Source organism: Gastrolobium bilobum, unplaced genomic scaffold (genome assembly GCF_033153095.1).
Source record: "Gastrolobium bilobum isolate Gb01-03AN ecotype WA unplaced genomic scaffold, APGP_CSIRO_Gbil_v1 utg3862, whole genome shotgun sequence".
Lineage (NCBI taxonomy): Eukaryota > Viridiplantae > Streptophyta > Magnoliopsida > Fabales > Fabaceae > Gastrolobium > Gastrolobium bilobum.
Genome location: NW_026898147.1, coordinates 300785 through 320740, shown reverse-complemented (window position 1 = coordinate 320740; position 19956 = coordinate 300785). Strand labels below are relative to the sequence as shown.

At 37.0% G+C, this 19956-nt stretch overlaps 2 protein-coding genes across 13 annotated transcripts; both read right to left on the bottom strand.

The window, feature by feature from the left end:
- Positions 1–3438: 3438 nt before the first annotated feature.
- On the bottom strand, positions 3439–10045 carry LOC133313232 (chaperone protein dnaJ 49). 12 transcript variants are annotated; one of them, XR_009751794.1, is made up of 3 exons: positions 8723–10038; positions 4421–4728; positions 3439–3593 (listed from the first exon to the last, which is right to left on the bottom strand). XR_009751794.1 is itself a non-coding variant. In XM_061514572.1 (3 exons), exon 2 carries the CDS (start codon positions 9802–9804, stop codon positions 8725–8727), a length of 1080 nt encoding a protein of 359 aa, XP_061370556.1. In that variant the 5' UTR covers positions 9805–9892; positions 10013–10045; the 3' UTR covers positions 3624–4728; positions 8723–8724. The 12 variants fall into 12 exon arrangements, 5 of the variants coding, with proteins under 5 accessions (XP_061370556.1, XP_061370555.1, XP_061370557.1 ...); XR_009751798.1 differs by having other exon boundaries at positions 4587–4728; XR_009751799.1 differs by having other exon boundaries at positions 4587–4684.
- Positions 10046–12283: 2238 nt separating this feature from the next.
- Positions 12284–19194, bottom strand: LOC133313254 (uncharacterized). The gene is made up of 9 exons (XM_061514604.1): positions 17791–19194; positions 16136–16876; positions 14404–14898; positions 14215–14306; positions 13889–13976; positions 13625–13739; positions 13403–13529; positions 13142–13316; positions 12284–12961 (listed from the first exon to the last, which is right to left on the bottom strand). Exons 1-9 carry the CDS (start codon positions 19192–19194, stop codon positions 12284–12286), a joined length of 3915 nt encoding a protein of 1304 aa, XP_061370588.1.
- Positions 19195–19956: the final 762 nt, after the last annotated feature.

The window sequence follows — 19956 nt, the reverse complement described above, 5'->3', positions numbered from 1 at the left end:
ACTTGTGTCGTTTGAAATGACAAATATTCTTCTCGCTTTGAAATTGCTCTATGCCAACAAAGGTGAGCACACTTGGCTAAGAGTTTGGTTCATACCCATAAGTTCATACCCATAAGGGCATGGGTTCAAATCTCGTTAGCATGTGAAGACTTTAAATCTTCAAATAGGTTGAGGGTCTGGTCCTAGTGGAATATCGATGTCTAACTTCACTTAAATTTTTTATGTACCAAAAAAAGAAAAAAAGAAATTGCTCTCAAAAGTGTCTTTGGCTCGAGAGGGAAAAAAAATCTAATAAGTATAGCGCAATTAACAATATAGGTTGAGTAGATGAGAAAAGAGTCTAATTCAATCCTCATCAAATACATCTTAAGAGAGGGACGGGGAAGTGTAATTAAACTTTGACTCAGGATTAATTCCATAATTAATTCAAAGAGTTGAAATTCAAAAAGTTAATTAGGGTGTATATATATATAAACCCTTGTCTCTCTAATCTGAGACTTTGAAAAACAAATCCTTTGAGACAGGAGTATTCTCATATTGGTCCTGGACATTTACATGTTAGGGAAAAGTGCTTGAAAGTTAATTTATGGGGTTTGATTTTTTCATGTTGCATGAGAATTGAATTCTCATGTTGTGACTCAACTAGTGGTGGGTCTCATATTTATTAAAAAAAGAGAAGAAAAAGAAAAGCTTTGCACGTAAATCGAAAAGTCACAACTGAATTCTCATGCAACATGTGAAAATGTTTTCTTTTAATTTATATGAACAAATAAGGTTATATTTATCTTTAAAAACTTAATAAATTAAAATCAAGATATACTTTAAATTAAATAAAAAATTAATGCCGTATCTTAATCATGAGCAAACATTAGTAGTTGTTATGTCAATTTAGAACTTGGATGTATTAGGATGAGATCTCTATCCAAGCTGGAACTGCCATATCCTTGATTTTTTTACAACTGTGCGCTCGTGGCACCACAGATAGTATGTTGACCTGTCAGAACGAGTTTCATCATGAGCTGGACCATTTTGATCAATAATACCTTCTGTATTATTATTTTAATTTTTTAATCTTAAAATAATATTTTTTTGATAAACATTAAATTAAGTTGTCTAAAATAACATTAGATATATTTTTTCCTAAGTATTTATACAACTTTTTCTTTTTCTTTTTCTTTTTGCTAATATTATACCATTTATTATACTTATTTAGTTGCTGTTTGAATGAGCTATTACATTTATATAAAAAAAAGTTATGAATAATATAAGAAAAAAAATGCCTTTATGTGATGTTTGTGTTAAAAACTTAAAATGGCTTCGCTACAAGATCAGAGTCTTCAAATTGATTATTCATGGAAACGTTATTTTGATAATCGGAACTAAGATATTGTTTTCAGATAAGATTTTAGGATTACCATAGATTCAAACATCTTCTTTTGTTGGGGTGAAAAGGTATTTTATATTTGTAATTTTGTATTATATGGTGACATCTATTTCCAATACGAGGCTGTAGTGAAAAGGACTTGGCGGTTGGGAAGTGAAGAACGCCATTCATATATTGGAATAGGGAAATATTACTCTCCTTTTACATGAGGTAACTTATCTCATTTTCTCTCTTTCGCACTCCACTTTTTTCTTCTTTTTCTTTTTTCTTGTAATGGTGGGACCCACCCATTTTCTCTCTACCACATAAGATAACTATCTTATGTGGAAGGAGATTAATAAAACCCATTGGAATAACACTTTAAAGGAACTGTGTTCCATACCATATTCATACATTGACCCGGGCCCCCAAAAGTTCGTCGGTCACTAATATTATCAAACTGCAAATTTATCCAATTTTTTAAAATTTAAAACTTATACCACTAAGCACATAGATGAATTGGTAAAGAATTATTCTAATTTAATCAGTATTTTTAAATTTGAGTATCTAAACTCAACTATGTTAGTAGTGAAAGATAAGGATAAGGATAAGGAAAGATCAACCGACCATTTTTTTATGAGCTTCAGCTAACTCAATCTCTGATTTTTATTATGTTAGTTGCCTACTATTATATTATGTTACCATTGGCAATCTCTGGTACATAGTGGGAATGAAATCGAGGGAGAGATTTTGTGAAAAGCTGAGAGGAGAAGAAGAACATAAAGGGTAGTTTTGTAAAATCATCCCACATTTCCAGCAATATTTTACAATCAATTAAATATAATATCAGAAAAATTAATCCAATATTTTCAGAAATATTTTGATCTACCAAATAATTTTTGGTAACATTATCGCATTTTCCCATCATAATTCAGAAAATCGTGATTATCGGATAAAAAAAAAATTCCATTGGCAAACGCTCCTTCTCCCAATTCTGTTTTTAAAACCAAAATCAGAACTTGTTTTTAAAACTTTGTTTTGTAAAACACAAATCAAATAGACCCAAACTCTCGGAGTATTTATAGTAGTTCTGGCACACCTACTCCTTCCATTGAAGAGCTGCCACTTGGAGAAAAAAACAAAATTTCTCTCTCCTCCATGTAAGCAAGTCAAAAAATACTTATTTTTAATTGATTTGGACCACTGAATCATAGATGAACCTGGATCATATTAAATATTTTCCCAAACTCTTTAATGCTGTTTTTCAACACTCATTTTATTAAGAGATAAAATTTCATGTAAATTACACCTATAGAAAATTGGTCTCATATTAGAGGTGACAATATGAGTTGAACCCGACGGGTCAACCCGTCAACCTGTCAAAACGGGGCGGGTTGGGTTACATATTTCAATCTACCAACCCGCCTCGTCGGATTGTGGGTCAAAATGAGTTGGCGGCGAGTCGGGGCGGGTTGGCCCGTCGGGTTAAAAAGATTTTTATGTTTTTTACTATTAGGTAGTGTTTTATTTGTTTTTAAGCTTTTGTGATATCCAATTTTTTGTTATCTTAGTACTCTCTAAAAAAAATATAGAAAAAAAACTTTATTTATGACAAAGGTAATTTATGTATAGAGATAAAAACAAGTTTGTAAAGAATATCTGACTAAATATTAGCATACATTTAAACTTAAGATTAAAAAAAAACTAAGGAGAATGTGATATGAAAATAAGTAATATTATAATATTAATAAAATATAATTTATTTTTATTTTTAATTATTTTTTATTTTTTAAGCGGGTTGACTCGCCAACCCGTCATAAAACGGGCCGGCGCGGGTTGGGGTTTTCAACCCAAATTCAAGAGACAGGACGGGGCAGGGCGGGACAACCCACTTTTGGTGGGTCAATCGGGCCGACCCGTTTTGTCACCCCTATCTCATTTAAGTCCCGTGAGATTTCTTTCTCTAATAAAAAAAAAAAAGCGTTGAAAAGAAAATGTGTTAGCATTCATCTTTATTGCAAAATGTTCAACAAATTAAGTGAATTTCCAGTAATATAATTAGGATTTGAGTAGTTCGTTACAGCTCAGAATTTCTAGTATAAAAAAACGTGGATTTGACGAGTCCACTAAATACCTTTGAGAACAGCTTAATACCCGGATCAAATCCCATTAAAGCTGCTTTGCCATCCACTTTAGCATACCCTCACCCTTCCCACATCAGGTATTGTAACTAAATTAAAATAAAAAAAAAAAAAAAAAAAAGGATCAGAACTTAAACAAGAGTTTCAACTGTCAACCTAGCCACAAGCAACTAAGGATCAAGGGAACGCCAGGTAAAATAAGGTCTTAGTCTAACTAGAAACAGTCAAAACTAAACTCCAAAATGTAAACACTATGTTTAAGCATCATCCACACGCATGCCAAGCATACAAAATTCACCAACTAATGAGCCGCTTCGGTCTGAAGAGGGTATGAAAGTTTGGTAAGGTAGGAATTTAGAAAAGTAAATGTTGAAAGGATTTGAAATTAACGTGCAATGTATTTGAACTCATCCCAGGTCCAATTACTTTGTACTTTTCTTTTCATTTCTTCTCAAATCCCTCCTAACAAACAATGCCTAATGAAACTTAAGAAAGGATGGGGGGAAAGGGTAGAGGGGAATAAAATCAAAGGCCATCGTATTTCTCACATCCCAATCATTCAAAAATTTCGTATATTGAAAAGATATTTAGAAAGGGCACTACAGGTGACTGAAACTGTATGAGTAAGCATTAGCATTACTAAAATTCTGGCAGTTTTTGATCAGTGGAATGACGTGTCAACAGAGACCAAAATTTAATCACCAATCACACGCAAAGTCATACTCCTACCCGGCGAAAAGGAAAATTCACAAACCGACATCAAAAATCAAATTCAATATGATGATTACATGGCTTCCTCAACTGATGGAATCTTTCATTCACTTAAATGAAGCAATAGCATTCTTTCACAAACTTTTTTTATCACGTAATATGCAAACTTCAACTTTATATAAGTTGTTACCGTCAAGTATTTTACCAAAGTCGGTTCATGGGCTTGTATTCAAGGGCCTCACTACTCATACTTATGACTTGCGTAATTATTTGCTGCCATGTTCTGCATCATAGTAATCGTGTACAACAAAAAGATAATCCCATCCGAATATTCCTCCAACAATAAGAAACACATTTTTAAGCATATTTACCAAAAACTTCTCAGAGCAAGATCAGCACGGTAGTTGACTGGCAGCTACTCAGAATACAGCTTGTAACAAGAGCTACTCCTACAGATGTACCAGATATCCTGAAGAATAGAATGTGCACAAAAGCTCAGCACCTGATACAAGACTTCCTCAAGTCAAGTAAAAAATAATCCAATTAGTCACTTTTGCTACACACTGGCATATGACTACATCAATGCATGCCAAAAGAGAGAAAATAGGAAAGGTAACATAATTCTAAATTCAAATGCTTAAATACAAGGGAAGATTAGAAAAAGAACTGAGAAAAAGTGCAGCACAAAGTGCTAAAAAAATACAAGTGATACTTAAACATGCATCAAAAACTCTCTTCTAAATACATATTTTTATTTTTATTTTAAAAAGGATTCTTATTTAATCTTTTTACTTTTGTTGAGTGGGGACAGGGTTGAGATTTCGCAATTGGCATGGTAAGTAAAGGAACCATAAATAAATCTTTAAAGAAAGCACAAGACAATTACAGATTAGACTTGGAATGACAACTTAACAAACTTGGGGAGAAAATAAGATTAAGGAAAGCTCAAACGGAAAGGGCAAAACATGGATCATACAATTTTGCAGAAAGGGAAAAGGGGATGATGTGGTTTTAGGGTTTTTGGTATCAGTGATTAGGGGAGAAGGGAAAGGATGCAACCTACGAATTTGAACTGGACTGTGGGGATCCATAAATTTGCAAAGCGTGCTGCCATGGATGGAAGAATTTTGTCTTCCAGTAGCAGCCACTCTCTTATTCCTATTTAACCCTTTAGTGTTATCATAAATATCATCACTATTTAAACATATATCAACATATTAACAGAAGTACCAAACTGTAAAGGAGAATTAATGTCAAATAATAAATTATCAATTTTATTCGTTTATCTAATAAAAAATGTTTGAACCACTTTATTTTGCATAGTATCAAACCAAACAAGCCTGAAAGAAGTATCAAAACTATTCCCTTTTCTTTTCATTTCCATTTCAGTACTTCCTTTCTTTTCCGTTCTACTTGACACCAAATAAAGCATTACTAAAGAGTGAGGAAACAGAAGGAAAGTAAAGACATTTTGAGAGAAAATATGCATTAGATACAACCACTAACATCTATATACCAATCTAGGTTACTAGTGTGCTACAACTTGTAAAAACCTAGCTCAATAAGCATATTAACATAAGACAAAAAAACAGTAAGAGTCCAAATATTCTGACACTATTGTCAAGGTCTAAACCTGAAGCTTACTAAGCTCACAGCTTGTAACCAAAAAAACACATGTTGATATAACGGGTGCAATAAACCATGTAGCTGGAGAGTTAACACAGCAAAATGAAGCAATTCAAGCAATACTGGAGAGGCAACACAGCAAAATGATGGCTGTAATGATGCCCAACAAGAAGAGCAATAGATGGCTGAAATGATGCATAGCCAAATGAGTAGCAGACTGGTAGAATGATAAAAATCAAAGCTGGCTTGAATTGGGTTGAAACAACTCAAATCAACTTGATAACAGCTTCCAGCTAGAAGAGAATACAACAAACAACCAAATGAGGCCAAGAACACAGCAAAGATGTATAACTAGGAACGAAACAGCCCTAATAAGCCATACAGCAGCCAAACAGACAAAAACAGCCAAACAAAGACAAGAGAAGAGAACGCACGTACAAACAAGGCCAAACAGAAAAAAGGAACAAAGCCAAACAGGGCAATTGTGGTGGAGACCAAGGTTGTTGAATCGCAATTCGTATCGTGAATCGTTCGGCTGTTTTTTAGTATCGTGAATCGTGAATCGTATCGAATCGTAAGATTCAGAAACAACTAAAAAATAACTAAAAAATGTATAATATAATATAAATCCAAATTAAAAAAAAACCCAAATACCAATATACCCATTACCCAAAGTTGACAAGACACCACTAAAGCTTAGATTTTTAATATTCTAAAAAGCTTCTTCTGAGAGACATGTATTACACATTTACTGATTTACATGACTCATTACCATACCCACAGCCACAACACGACAGCTGCCCAGAGATATTTTGTAATATTTTAATATATTTGAAAGACCGAAGAGTTTTAAAAGCTGAAATAGTGAAAAGCTGAAATTCTTATAGATGAGAAGCTGAAATAGTGCAGACCGAAGAGTTTTAAAAGAATATCGTACTCTACTCTCCGTTTTCAGCCTTCGGCCTTCAACTCTCTGGCTCTGCAACGAGGAGTCTCCAACTGCGCTTCTTCTCCGATTTCAACTCTCTGCAACGAGGAGTCTCCCACCTTCAAGAACCTTCAAAGCCTCTTCTTGATCTTCTATATAAAAACTCTCATCCTCTCTGTTTTTTGTTTTGTTTTCCTTTTTGTTCTTTCTCAGTTTTGTTGTTTGTTATTATATGAGATTCAAATGGGATTTTAAATCCCAAATTTTTCTGAAGCAAAACAACTCTTCAGATTACGTTTTTAATCTTTTCAACTTCAGCGACCGTTGTTTTTTTTTTTTTTAAACCTGAATCGCAAATTTGTAGCGATTCACGATTCGCAACTGGATCGTACGATTTAAACGATTCTTTGTTCCGATTCTGACCATAAACGATTCAGGGATGCGATTGGGATCGTTTTTCTGGTGTATCGTATCGTATCGCACGATACGTATCGCGTATCGTGCGATACTAACAACCTTGGTGGAGACACAAGCAAGCAGTGGGATATGGGATGGCGTGGCTGAAACTGGAAACTGAGGCTAGGGACTAGCCCCAAACATTGAGGTAAGACGTTTGTTGATAGCCCGTGAAGAGAGAAGTTAATGCTCCTCCATATGCCAGAGCCATAAGGCCACCAGAACATGGGAGGCCCATGGCTGAGATTTTTCTGCTGAGAATTCTTTGCTGACAGATTGCTACCCTTTGATTCCATTGATGGAGCCAATGTGTTGATTGGAGACCAACCAGGAAGGTGGAGAACCAGAGATGGAAGCCATGCGGAGAGGAAGAACATGCTGGAAGATTGAAAGTGTGAAAAAGTGACTAATGTTGTGCAAAGCCAACAAAAAGGAGAGACATCAGACATGGACACATGGGACAAAGGCTCTAGGTTTCTGGGAACCTGATAGCAGAAAAGGAACAGGATTAGCTCATGAAGGATGGTGTTGCTTTGACACAATGTTGAAACAAAGTATGTTTGAAAGAACTTGTGTGTATAATGTATTAGATACAAACCAATAACACCAATTTATGCTTCTATTCTAGGTCAAGTGTGAGTATAGTACAACCAAACCTGGGAAATTGAACTACTAACATAAGACCCCTAAAAACACTAATGGTATGTTCGGACAGAGGAGTTAGGAGGGGAAGGGTGGGGAGGGATGATTTTCATTCCTACATTCAGAGAATTATAAAATGCTCATAAAAATGAATAAGGAATGATTGGAAGGTTACATAATAATCTCTAATTTCATTACTCCCATTTTAAAAAATCCTCAAATAAGCATAATGTCTCCTCTCCCTTCCCCACCTAACTCCTCCATCCAAACATACCAGAAGAGTTCCTAATATTCTAACAGAAAGCAAACTAGAGGAGCAAGACATTAATCTTGTTATCTAATTTTTGAATAAACAAACTAGACCCAAATGAAGAACATACCATAGTTGGCTAGTTGCAGACATATATGTGAACATAAAATCTCATTTGAACAATGCACCTTAACAAAATCTGAACTTCACTCTTTAGAGCTAAATTTTATGACCACTTTCACTGGGATAACCTAATTAGAGTTTTGTCATGTCAACAAGTAAAAAAAAGTCCATCACATCCCCAGAATCAGTGTAAAACATACCTGGGAAGCATGGAACAGGAAGCACCGAGGCAAACTCTCTTATCTTATCCTTAGAAAACTTCCCTCACACTGCTAATTAGTTTTTCAAGCAGTAATCTAACATGAGAGAAAGGTTGTATGAAAACAGCTTTAAGTTCAACCTAATAATAATAACTTAAAAAGCAGTGAAAATAAAAGGAGACGTATTTCATTCAATTAAAAAAACTAAATCAAATCCAACAGCAGAAAACTGCTTGAACGATACATATCCTTCAGCGAATAAAGAGAACAGGCAAGAGTTACCTTCAGGCTACTCCAAAATTTTGAAGCTTTTCACAGTGAGGAGTAGGCAGATTCCTATTCCAACTTCGTCTCTGAATCTCTACTTGACAATAGCGACGAAGCATATTCTTATAATCCTTTATGACATTGTCCTCAACAGCTGCACGAGCAGAACTTCCCTGCGGATAGTTAGCATCAAACGCGTGAGATTTAACGAAAAACTGAACCCCATAGTCCTCAGTTGTCTTTGGAATCTGGTAAGTGTAATTCTTTTGCAAAGAGTAATCAGGTTCAGAAAAGGGCAAGTAAGCAAGCAGAATAATAATCAAGAAGGGCAAAAGTTGAACCAGCAGCATAATATTATGCCCTCCTCCACCACCACCATGAAACTCTTGCCTCTGGTGACTACTACCCATCCCTCTAGCCCTATAAACATTAGTTCTACCAAAAACTTCCGATTGACCAAAGAATGCCCTAAATATCTCATCAGGATCAAACTCATCATCAAAAAAATCACGTGCAGTTGTTGTTGTCCTTCTCCTTCTGCGCCTAACATTGTATTGCTGGTTGTATTCAAATTCATCAACTAGTCCTGTCTGATCATACTGCCTCCTCGAACCATCATCACTCAAACACTTGAAAGCCTTTGACACCTTCTTAAACGCCTCTTCGGAACCTGGGGCCTTGTTCTTATCAGGATGAACCTTCAACGAAAGTTTCCTATACGCCTTCCTAATCTCTTCAACGGAACAACTCTTCTCCAATCCCAGAATGGCATAGTAATCGCTCTTACCCTTAATCTCCCTAATTAACTGAACATTCTCCTCCGTGTAACTCCTCTCCCCATTCAAACCCTCCTCACTTCTCGTCGGACCGTTCGACGTCTTGGCTCCGCCTACGCCGCCGCCGGCTGCGGCGGAGGAAGACGCGGAGGATTGAGAATCAAGGCGTTCACACATGTTCAGCAACGCATCGACCGGCAAATCGTGGTTTAGGCGCTGAGCGATTTTGATGAATTTGAGCGCGCGGTCTTTGTTCCCCGATGCAATCGCCTCCTCGGCGATGCGAACGCACCTCAATGCTTCGTCCTTGTTACCCTCCATAGCACAAAAAACGACGCGAAAAACCCTAACTCAAAATCTGACTCCAGCAGCACATGATAAATTTGACTGAACCTCAGAACTGAGAAACCTAATCAGAACACACACACACACACACAAAAAGGGAGAATGAATAGAAGAATTGCTATGCTATATCTATGAATTTATTAGAAGGAATGAAATTAGGGCAGAAGATGATGATGATTATCACCAAGAGCTCTCGTCTACTAAATTTCAATTCCAGAACAGTGTGTTCGGTGTAGAAAAATGCTCTTGCTCCTTAATAAAGCCTTTGAAATTAATTTTTATTTTCTTTGAATAAAAAAATATTTTCGGCCTATTTTACTACTGGAATGAACTTATATTTATAATTTACACCTCCAACTAAATATCTCTTTTAAGTGTGGTGGCTCACTTGGAATAAATCTTTGTTACGTGCATTCCACCAACAAAAATATTACATGTCAACTAATTTTATATTTTTTCTCACTTGGAATAAATATTTATTACATGTGTATTGCTCTCATTGATGAGATATACTGAATCTTGGTAGAGCAGTAGTACCAAAGATTTATTCTCTCAGTTGGTAACACGGGGATTGAGTGGTGGGAGAGGATTTTGGTTCGAATCCTACCAACACTATCTGGGGAGGGGCATACCTACCGTAATCTTTGGACTCGCACCCGAACTCTGGATTAGTCTCATGGGCAGCTCAAAGAGTCGAACCCGTAAGAATACCGGAGGTTCTGATTCGTCTCAAAGAGGTAATTAGGATCAGTTAAAAAAAGAATATGTGCATGACCTCGATAATAATGATTATTGTTATTGTTATCCTAAAAAATCTAGGAGAAACTGTAATTTACTCTCGTGAGATGTATAAGTTTTACAAATAATTTTGTTAACACTAAACTTCTTAACATTTGATTATCGTTCGAGATGTGAAGTTTTCTGTTGAAGCAAATAAACGATGAAGCATCGGTTTGGTACTTTGGTTTGGTCACACAACCATAGCTAATAATTTATTTATTTTGAAGTTTTTACTGATTGTGGATATGATTATGGGGCTATCGTGTTACACAATATAACTTCGTGGTACCCGTGTCACTTGCTGAAATGAGTTAGGGACTATTAATTAATGGCCGAGTGTTTCTTTGTGTATGGGTTGGTTTTCTGGTTGTGTTGCTTGATTTTGTCAGTGTAAGGGTTATTTGTGGGTATATATATTTTGAGTTAGCCTTGTATTGATTACCCCATTTAAATGTGGTTTGATGTGGGCACCCTGTATTGACCATAGAGTCAGCTAATCCTGATGTAGCTTGGAGAGGAAAAGAAAAGGCATCATCTCAAAGTTGCAAATGGACACAAAAAAAGAAATTCAGTGATGGAAAGGCTGTGATTATATTGTATAAATTCATGATGGCGATAGGTGGCTTCTGTGTAATTTTCTGTTAAACTCAAGCAAAGTTGTAAAAACTAAATGTGATTTTGCTTAAAAGGATATTTTTGGGGTTGATCCATGTATGTTTTTTGAGAGCAAGTGTTTCGTGAAGTTGAGTGTAATTTTTACTTTTTAGAATGCTTGATTTATTTGGAAACCAATTGTATTTGAGTAGGAAAAAGATTGTGAATGAGTCCAATTGATGTTTATTTATGCAATTCTTATCCTGGTTATTGGTTTATTCTTGATCCTATTATATGCTTGTGTGACTGTTTGTGGCTAATTGGTTTGTAATGGCTAAATCCTGTTCTAGTGTTGAGTTGTTTAAGAACTTTGTTTTTGTGCTGATTGGTTTGGTTTTGGTGTTGGTTTATGATTGGTCTACGCATGGTTTATGTTGCAGGTTTAGTGGATTCACAAGTTAAATGTAGGGTGTGTTGGTTTAATGGATTCATACATTACCTATTACACATTCTGCCATAGTTCTTGTGGTTTATTAGTTCGGTTTATGGATTGATTTTGTGTAAATGATGAATTGTTTTAAGTTCCTGTTTAGTGTGAATCATGATGGACTGATGAATTTGTTAACGGTTTGCAATTTTGGCCTGCAGTTTCGTTGTAAATCATGATTGCTCTTTGGTTTTGCAAGTTAAATGCAGCACTGGAACCATGAACCAGTGAATGAGCCACGCTTGCAACAAATTAGTACTTAATTTTCTAGGTTTATCCTCGCGAATGTGAGCACCAAAAATGACTAACTTGCGCCTAAATTAACTGGTTTAGTAAGGCTCCGATTGAATTAACAGAAACGTTTTCATCCTTAACCAAATGTCGAGGAGATTTAGTGTTAACAAAATCTTTTAGGGATTTATTTATTCAAGGTAAAGTGTATAAATAAAAATCAGTTCTCGTCAAGTTGTCATTATTTTTACATCAACGTGCAATGAACAAGGAGCCCCATACTTGTCTTCAAAGACCCGTCTTTCAGGCTCCAATGGCGCACCCTAAGGGACGGAAATCTAAAATTATAAATACATTTTGATGTTAGTTTTCTTCATCAGATTCGAAAGAATGTATTTTCCTCACAGATTGTATGACATCAATGCTCTTAAGATGTCTAGAATTGCTTACACCAGAACGAGACTTGACTTTAGGAACTTTCAAAGAACTAAGTGGGGGCGTCCCAGTCCCCTTGTTGATTTCCCTGAGCACAGAACGAACTGTTGCTGCAGCTGCCGCATCTGCCATTGCTGATGCGACTTTTGAACCACTTGGAAATTTGTTGTATGTCTTGGTTAGATTCTTAGAAACATCAGTTGATTGATTAGCACCTGATTTTGACTTGGCTACAACCTCAGCAACTACTGCTTTAGCTTTTGCTGCTTCGTATTTATGCATGTCATAGATAAGCTCTCTCTGCAGCTGCTTATCAGCAACCAATATTTCATCGATCTCATTCTTGTAGTCCTTGAGAAGGACCCGGAGGCACTCCATGAGAGAGCCTATGAGGGGACTATTCTTGGTTTCCAATAGACGTTTTAACTCTATGAAGATTGGGACTGTGTTTTGGATAAGTCCCTTCTTGATCGCCTGGGTTATTGCCTTTCCTCTAGCTGCAGATCCATTTTCTCCCCCTTCTTCTTCTATGTCTGCAGACTCGGATGACGATGCACGAGTGGATGTGATGCGTATCTCTTTACAGCCAAGAATTTGAAAAGCATCCTGATCCCACAATTAATGTTATCATTTGAACATAAATTGAATGAAATAAGACAATAGTAAAGGCATTGCTTTATCCCTTGCCCTCCATATTCAGATATGCTTGCATTGTGAATTGCATATATATATATATATATATGGAATATGGGCAACTGAGTGAGCATTGCTGGTACAGATTAATACCTGCAGAACAGACTGTCCAGTTGCATCTTCTATATTGAGCATACCATCAGAAGCTGCAGCTAAAATTTCTGCACATAACTTGGCAAAGGTTGCTAGAAGATGCTCAGGAGCCATTTGTTTTAGCAAAGAAACATAAATGTGCATTCTTTTAGACCTTGACGTTTCATCAGTACCCCTGCAAAGAACAATGCAGACTTGATATAAGCACAATATCTCAACTGAATAGCTGTCATACCAATTGCTAATTTTGTACCACTTTACCTGATGGAAAAAAGTTGGCTTTCCATTCGTGACCCATGGGACTCACGATGTCCATTATGGGCATGGCAGTCATTCAGAACAAAAACAGCCTCAACAAAACTATTATATGCTAGAAGAGGTGCCTTGACTGTTGGCCAAAAGACAATAGTCAAAGTCCAACAACAAAAATATTATTCAATTTATATAACTGCAAGTGTTTTCTATCAAAGTAAAGCTTCAAACCTTTCAAAATATTTCCGAAGAGAAAATCAGCTAAATGTCTAATCATCTCTGATTCGTCAACAAGTGACAAAAGGAACCGAAGAAATAGCACTCCTCTCCACTTGACGTAGTCCCTCTAGATAAAATAAAATTATGATTTAGTAAATCAGCCACTGCCCCCCCCCCCCCCCCCCCAACACCAAAACCTCCTCCTCCTTTTAAGAGAGATATTTGAGAACGTGCTGTGAAACAGGTGAGTCATAGAAGCAAAGAAAAAAAAAATACCTGTAACAATCGGGAGAGCAATATGAACGTTTGCCTTCTCACAAGTTCACAAGGATCTAAGAGACACCTCGTGATCTTTGTTATGTAACTGAAATTCCATGAAAAAAGAAGTTAGAATAGCAAAGAGAATATTAACTTCTTCAATTTAGTTATTCCGCATAATGTGAATAATGTACTTCTCCCCCAACACAAAGCAAAAGTTACTCCTCTGTCCATACAGGCCACTACTTCTTTATCGATTTGTATAAGACTAGATTATTTTCTTTACATTATTATACTTTTCAAATTCAAATTCACTACAATGCAGTACCTCTTACAAGGCTTACCAATCAACAAGAGCAGTGTACCGAACACAAAAATCTGCCATCGTGACCACAATGTTGTTGCGAAGAGCAGCAGATTCACTCTTTTCAAGCTCCTGCAAATGTATTTCAAAACAGAATATATTTCAGTTAGGAAGTAAGACCACATATTACAGCTCATGAGGCATAAACAGTCAAAGTCAAAGGACCAACCTGTACAAATAGTGGGATATAATTCTTTGCAAGCTTCCCATCAGCGAGGCAAAGCTTGCCCATGGCCAGCCACCCTTGAATATAAAAAGAAGGAGCTTGTTGTAGTAGAGAGGTTGCAGGGCCGGGTAGTTTATTTAATTTGGGACCAGAGTTCCCGGAAGTGATGATAGTATGCAGTAATGGAACTACAGTGCTCATATCAGCAGATGGGCAGACAATAACTAAAGACCCAATTGTATAAATTGCTATAACTGCTTTCGACAATGACTTGGACATTTCTACTGCTTTCCTTCCTTTTCTAGTCCCACTTGTAGGTGGAGTGAAGAAGCTTCTTTCTGTATTTTGAGGTGAATTCTCCGAAATGAACTTTTCTATTATTTTAGAACCTCTGGAGAGGACTTGGTGTACCCATCTCAAGACTAATGCTTCGGCTTCCGGGAGATTTGAAGCTTTCCGCTTGCACAATGTTTTAAGTGCTTTTAAATGAGCATCAACCTATCGACCAAAAGTAGCCATTCATTACAGTACATTTTTTAAGTCTTATGTATAATGTCCTTGGCTACTGTTGTTTTGTTCTATACTTCCCAGTTTAACTTAGCCTTCTTGATTTCTGTGCAGATTTGATGCCTGTTGATCTTTTATCTTGATTACCTATTTACATTTTTAAAAACATCAATGGTTCTATTAACTATCCATAACAAATCTAATAATACCAATTATTATTATTAAGTATAGCCTGCTAGGCCGATTGCTTAAGAAACTAAGATGATCATAGAACTAATATTTCTCCGCAGCCAATCGACTTTCACCCCTACCTTCACAAGTAGGGGAGCCTTGTTGTAGAGGGGGGGGGGGGTTTTTTTTTTTTTGTGTGTGTGTGTGGGGGGGGGGGGGGGGTAAGATGAATGTTTAACTGTTTAAGCATTAGATGGAGCAAAATGTCCGACATGAAAATAGAACTTAAAGAATAAAATTTACAGTTTAAAAGACCATATAGAAATGTTAATTTTAGGGCAACCTTTAGCTCAGTCTATAAGAAATTGGGATGATATACAGATCTGATACCTCAATATTTCATGTGTTAAGAAATTACAAAACATTACCAAAAAGATGATAATCAAGACAAAGAAGCAACCCAGGAAAATACATTATGAACTTCTGAGTCTGGTAGAAGTAGAACAAGCAAAATCATATGTTTATGATACGATACCATCCTTAAGGGTATTTAGGTAGGTAAAGCAATTTGGATGAATCACCAAATATGGGTTAAGTGTGACTGAAACAGAATACGGTTAGGAAGAAATTGAGGGAAAAGCTAAATGAGTAGTGGAGGGCTGGGAGAGTGGGAATCATCTTGGATATTTCTTGGACTTGGGAGAGAGTAGAGCCTCTCCAATTGTTCTACACTATCCTTTTCTTTTCCTGTTTCGCTGGTAATTTTCTGCCATTGTTGTTCTACCTGATATTCCTTGTATCATTCCTTGTACTGTTTATATGCTTCATTTCCTTGTATTTCTCAGACTAATATCAGTTATACAAGCCTCTATTTTCATTCAAGTATCCATGTCAGTTCTGTTTTCTGTTGTTGTTGGTTGGGTTCTTAACAATTTAACAATGGTATTATGGTAGAATATCACACATTAACACCATCCAGATAGACATTCAAGAATGACAAAAGAAGCATTAGTGTTAAGAGTCAGTAATGAATTCAATAATAACGTGTAATAATTACCTCTGTTGAATGCATGTTGAATTCTCCAACCCGTTTGAGCAAGTTATGAGCCAAATCAGCTGCAGGTTCAGGAGGCAGCTCCACAGAAACATTAGAGATTGTTTGTAAGAGGAAAACTCGGTCACTAGCCCAGGCAACAGAATTGCATTCTATGCTTTCTTCCTCTTCAGATGCATTTTTTTGTAAAAATGGGCTTTTAAACTCACCTTCCACTTCATGTTTGTCAAGAAGCTGCCAATGATGATGAAGAAACTCCCAGTCCACTGCTTTTGAAAGGAATGCTGACACCTCTGATAAAAGAAACCAAGCACCCGGTGGGGCAGTCCACTTTTCTATTGGCATGGAATGGTTCAGCCAGATAGACTCAGACACCCTGATTATATTCTGAAGCGCGGTAACAATTTTGTGATTCATCCGTTTCTTTTTGCCCAGGTTTGTGCAAATTTTCCTCACCCAAGGGCTCACCTCCCCATTGCAAATCTCTCTCAAAAGATACAGAATTCCTTTGGGAAAAAGCATCTCCATCTCTTTTTCTAAATCCTTTCCTTTCATATTTCTATTTGATATAGATTCCCTACACGAGGAGGTAGCAGATGCAGCCCTGGATATCCGGTCCAAAACAAGTTCTTGAAACATGTTCTCACATTCTTCTTGGATGCTGGATTCATTGTCAGTTATTAGACGAGGAACTGAATGTAGCCACTCAGTTATTACTGTTTCAGCAGAGAATGTTCTGAAAGCCTACATATGATAAGTAAATTTCATAAATTACTTATCAGTATTAGTTAAAAGGAACCAAGAAAAAAAAAGGACTTTTTAGGGGAAACGTGAGATTCATAACATTCCTAGATTTAGAAAGGTTTTAGAAATGATTTTTTTAACAGACCAAATTCCTCAAATCATCTCTGGAAGAATTTGATAAACCCAAACACCTACCAATTCAACATTTCAAAGCATTATTTTAATGCAATAAGACATTATATAACATTACAAACTTCGGGCAGAAAAATATAGTCTGAGTATTTATTGTTAATCATATTGAACAAATTAATCAAAGTGGAATGATATCAAATGTTATATGCTCTCCCAATGGATTCCATATATGGCAATGCAAAATAAAAAATGTGACTCATTTGTGTCTACTGAACCCAAAGGCACAACCAGTTAGCAAAGAAGGCAGCATATAATAGCTGCCCGACAGAACAACAATGTGCAGAAGAAAGTTTCCTCCATTATAGTCTTTCTATTCAAATCCATTTCCAGGGAACTAGATGCCAACAATGACACAATAAACCCAAACAAACTCTACAATTCTCATGACAAAAGATTCTCATGTAGCTTCTCATGTAAAAAGAAGCCATTACATCATCATGACTTAAATTTTCATTCTAAGTTGCTAAATTTTGCCTCAGTTTGCTGGCTCTATCACCAACATAGTCAACATCAACATCACTCTTATCTCAAATTAGTTGGGGTCAGCATAATCAAATGGATTCATCTCATATAAACAATTCTCTTTTACAACCAACTCACTACACGTGACGTAACCCTCATTCATCATCCTGGCTTAGGACAAGATATGTAAACATACATAGGCAGAGTTTACCACTAACATAGTACAGCCAAAAAAAAGTTATAAAAAGTAAATAAACTACCTGCGAAAGAGCTGCAACTGCTGCTTTCCGCATGCTAATAAGTGGATCAGAACAAGCCATGCCCATTGTCTTGAGCACCACCTCATCAATTGCACCCCCAAGAAGAGCAGTCAAGTTAGTAACCAAAAGAAGAGCAGCCTTCCTCACAGCTGCCTTATCATCCATACACCTTCTCCTCAGCATATCATTTATTCCACCTTCAACATTTCCACCATTACTAACCTCACCAAACCCCAAAAACTCTTTCAAAACCAAACTAGCCTTAGCATCCCTTGAGAGGAACCCCACCAGCTGAGCCAAGTTCGACAAAGCCCGAGCTCGAACCGCAGCACTCACATCAGAACAACGCTTCACCAATACCTCCAAGCACCATTTTCCCCACGGCTCATTCACCTCACTCTCTGAATCCACACCCAACGGATCCTTCAAGGACATCACCAAATTCAAAATAAGATCAACAGCTAAAAGCCTAAGGTTCGGTTTCCCTTGAGCCATCATCACCACATACTTGACAAACCCAACCTGGTCCTCGAACCCCATAACCCGAACCACTTCCATTATGGAGTCCACAGCCAAGGCTCTAGGCTCGGACCTCTCCGGTGCCTTCTTCACCAAATACCTCGGAAAATTAACCAGGGCTTTCTTCACCCCATCGCACTCACGTGCCAGGCTCGTGACGAAGCCAAGAGCGAAGGCCCTGGCTTGCGATTTCGGCATGAGAACAATGGAAGACAACGACTTCAACACCTCAGCAGCAGTATCAGAAGGTTCTCCGTGCTCTGGCCTCAGAACCTCCCTAAGCACCCGCGAACACAGGTTCACCAATTTGCTATACTGAACCGTGTTTCCACCAATTTCGAGAGCCAAAACCGGAATCTCTGAAATGGTTTGAACAAGAGATTTAAGACTCTCGGGGAAACGGTCCAGGTGAATCAAACCCATGACCTGCACTAGCTTCTCCAACAGAGGAAGGAAAACCCTAAAATCAAGTTGGGTGTTTGCAGAGTCGTCGTTTTGGGCGTTGTTCCTGCGTTTCCTTTTCCGGTTTTGGGAATCGTCGGTTGGGGACTGTGAGGGGCGGTTTTTGAAGGAGCGGCGAAGGGAGCGGAGGAAGGAGAGGAAGGAGAGTGGGGTGAAGAGGGTGAAAACGGGGGCGTTTTGGGAGAGGAGTAAAGAAAGGAAGACGTTGGAAGCGAGGAGAGAGTGTGGGGTTGGGGATGAGTCCATAGCGGAGGCAATGGGAGGGATGAGGTTCTTGGAGTAGAGAATGTCGAAGGTTTCTGAATCATAATCATTGAGGAGAAGTTGGAGATCCGATAGGGTTTGTTCGGAGATAGGTGGTGGCTCTGGGTTGCCACGGTGGTCCTCCACCTCAGCAACTATGCGAGATATGGTGTCTTCCATTGATGTCTCTTCTTCAAAGTAACACACTCTCTTACCCTCTCTTTTGAATTCTCACATTCCCTCCCTCACATATGATTTGGTGTCAATAGGAGTTTGCACTTGAGTGTTCAAGTTTTATCAATATTGCAGTTAAATCCTCGGTCGTCGGTCAATTACAAATGCATTATTGTGTCGTTTACCAGCCATTTATCTGAAGCAGCTAAAGTCTGCTACTTTTACTCTATACTTTTCATGCCATAGCAGTATATTTGATGATTTGATGTCTTTGTGATGAAAATGATGCATGAGTTGAGTATAATACTTTCATTTCCGGGAATGAATCTCTTGTGCTAAAATTTTTGTATTTATTTTGCATTAATTAGGTGGAATCTGATTATTATAAATGAAGAAAGATATAGACACAAAAATTTCACATAATCAAATCATATAAAATTTTAATATAAGAGAATCTATTCTCTTTATTTCCATCCTAAAAAGCTCATAATGTTGAGAAGGAGAAATCAGTGAATTTCTTCCATTTTCATTGTTTTACTAGTGTTTCTAGGGGAATTTTGGTTGTCCAATTTTCTGTGTATATTGCATGCCATTGTTCTTGAATTATTAATTTTTGTCAAACCTACTTATGATTATTGGCCTTTTTATTATGCCATAATTTTGAAGGGAACAAATGGTTATGTGTTGGTAACGTTACAAAACGTTATGATCATTATTTTTAAATTTTTCAAAATTGAATATTTTATTCTGATATCATAAAGTGTAATA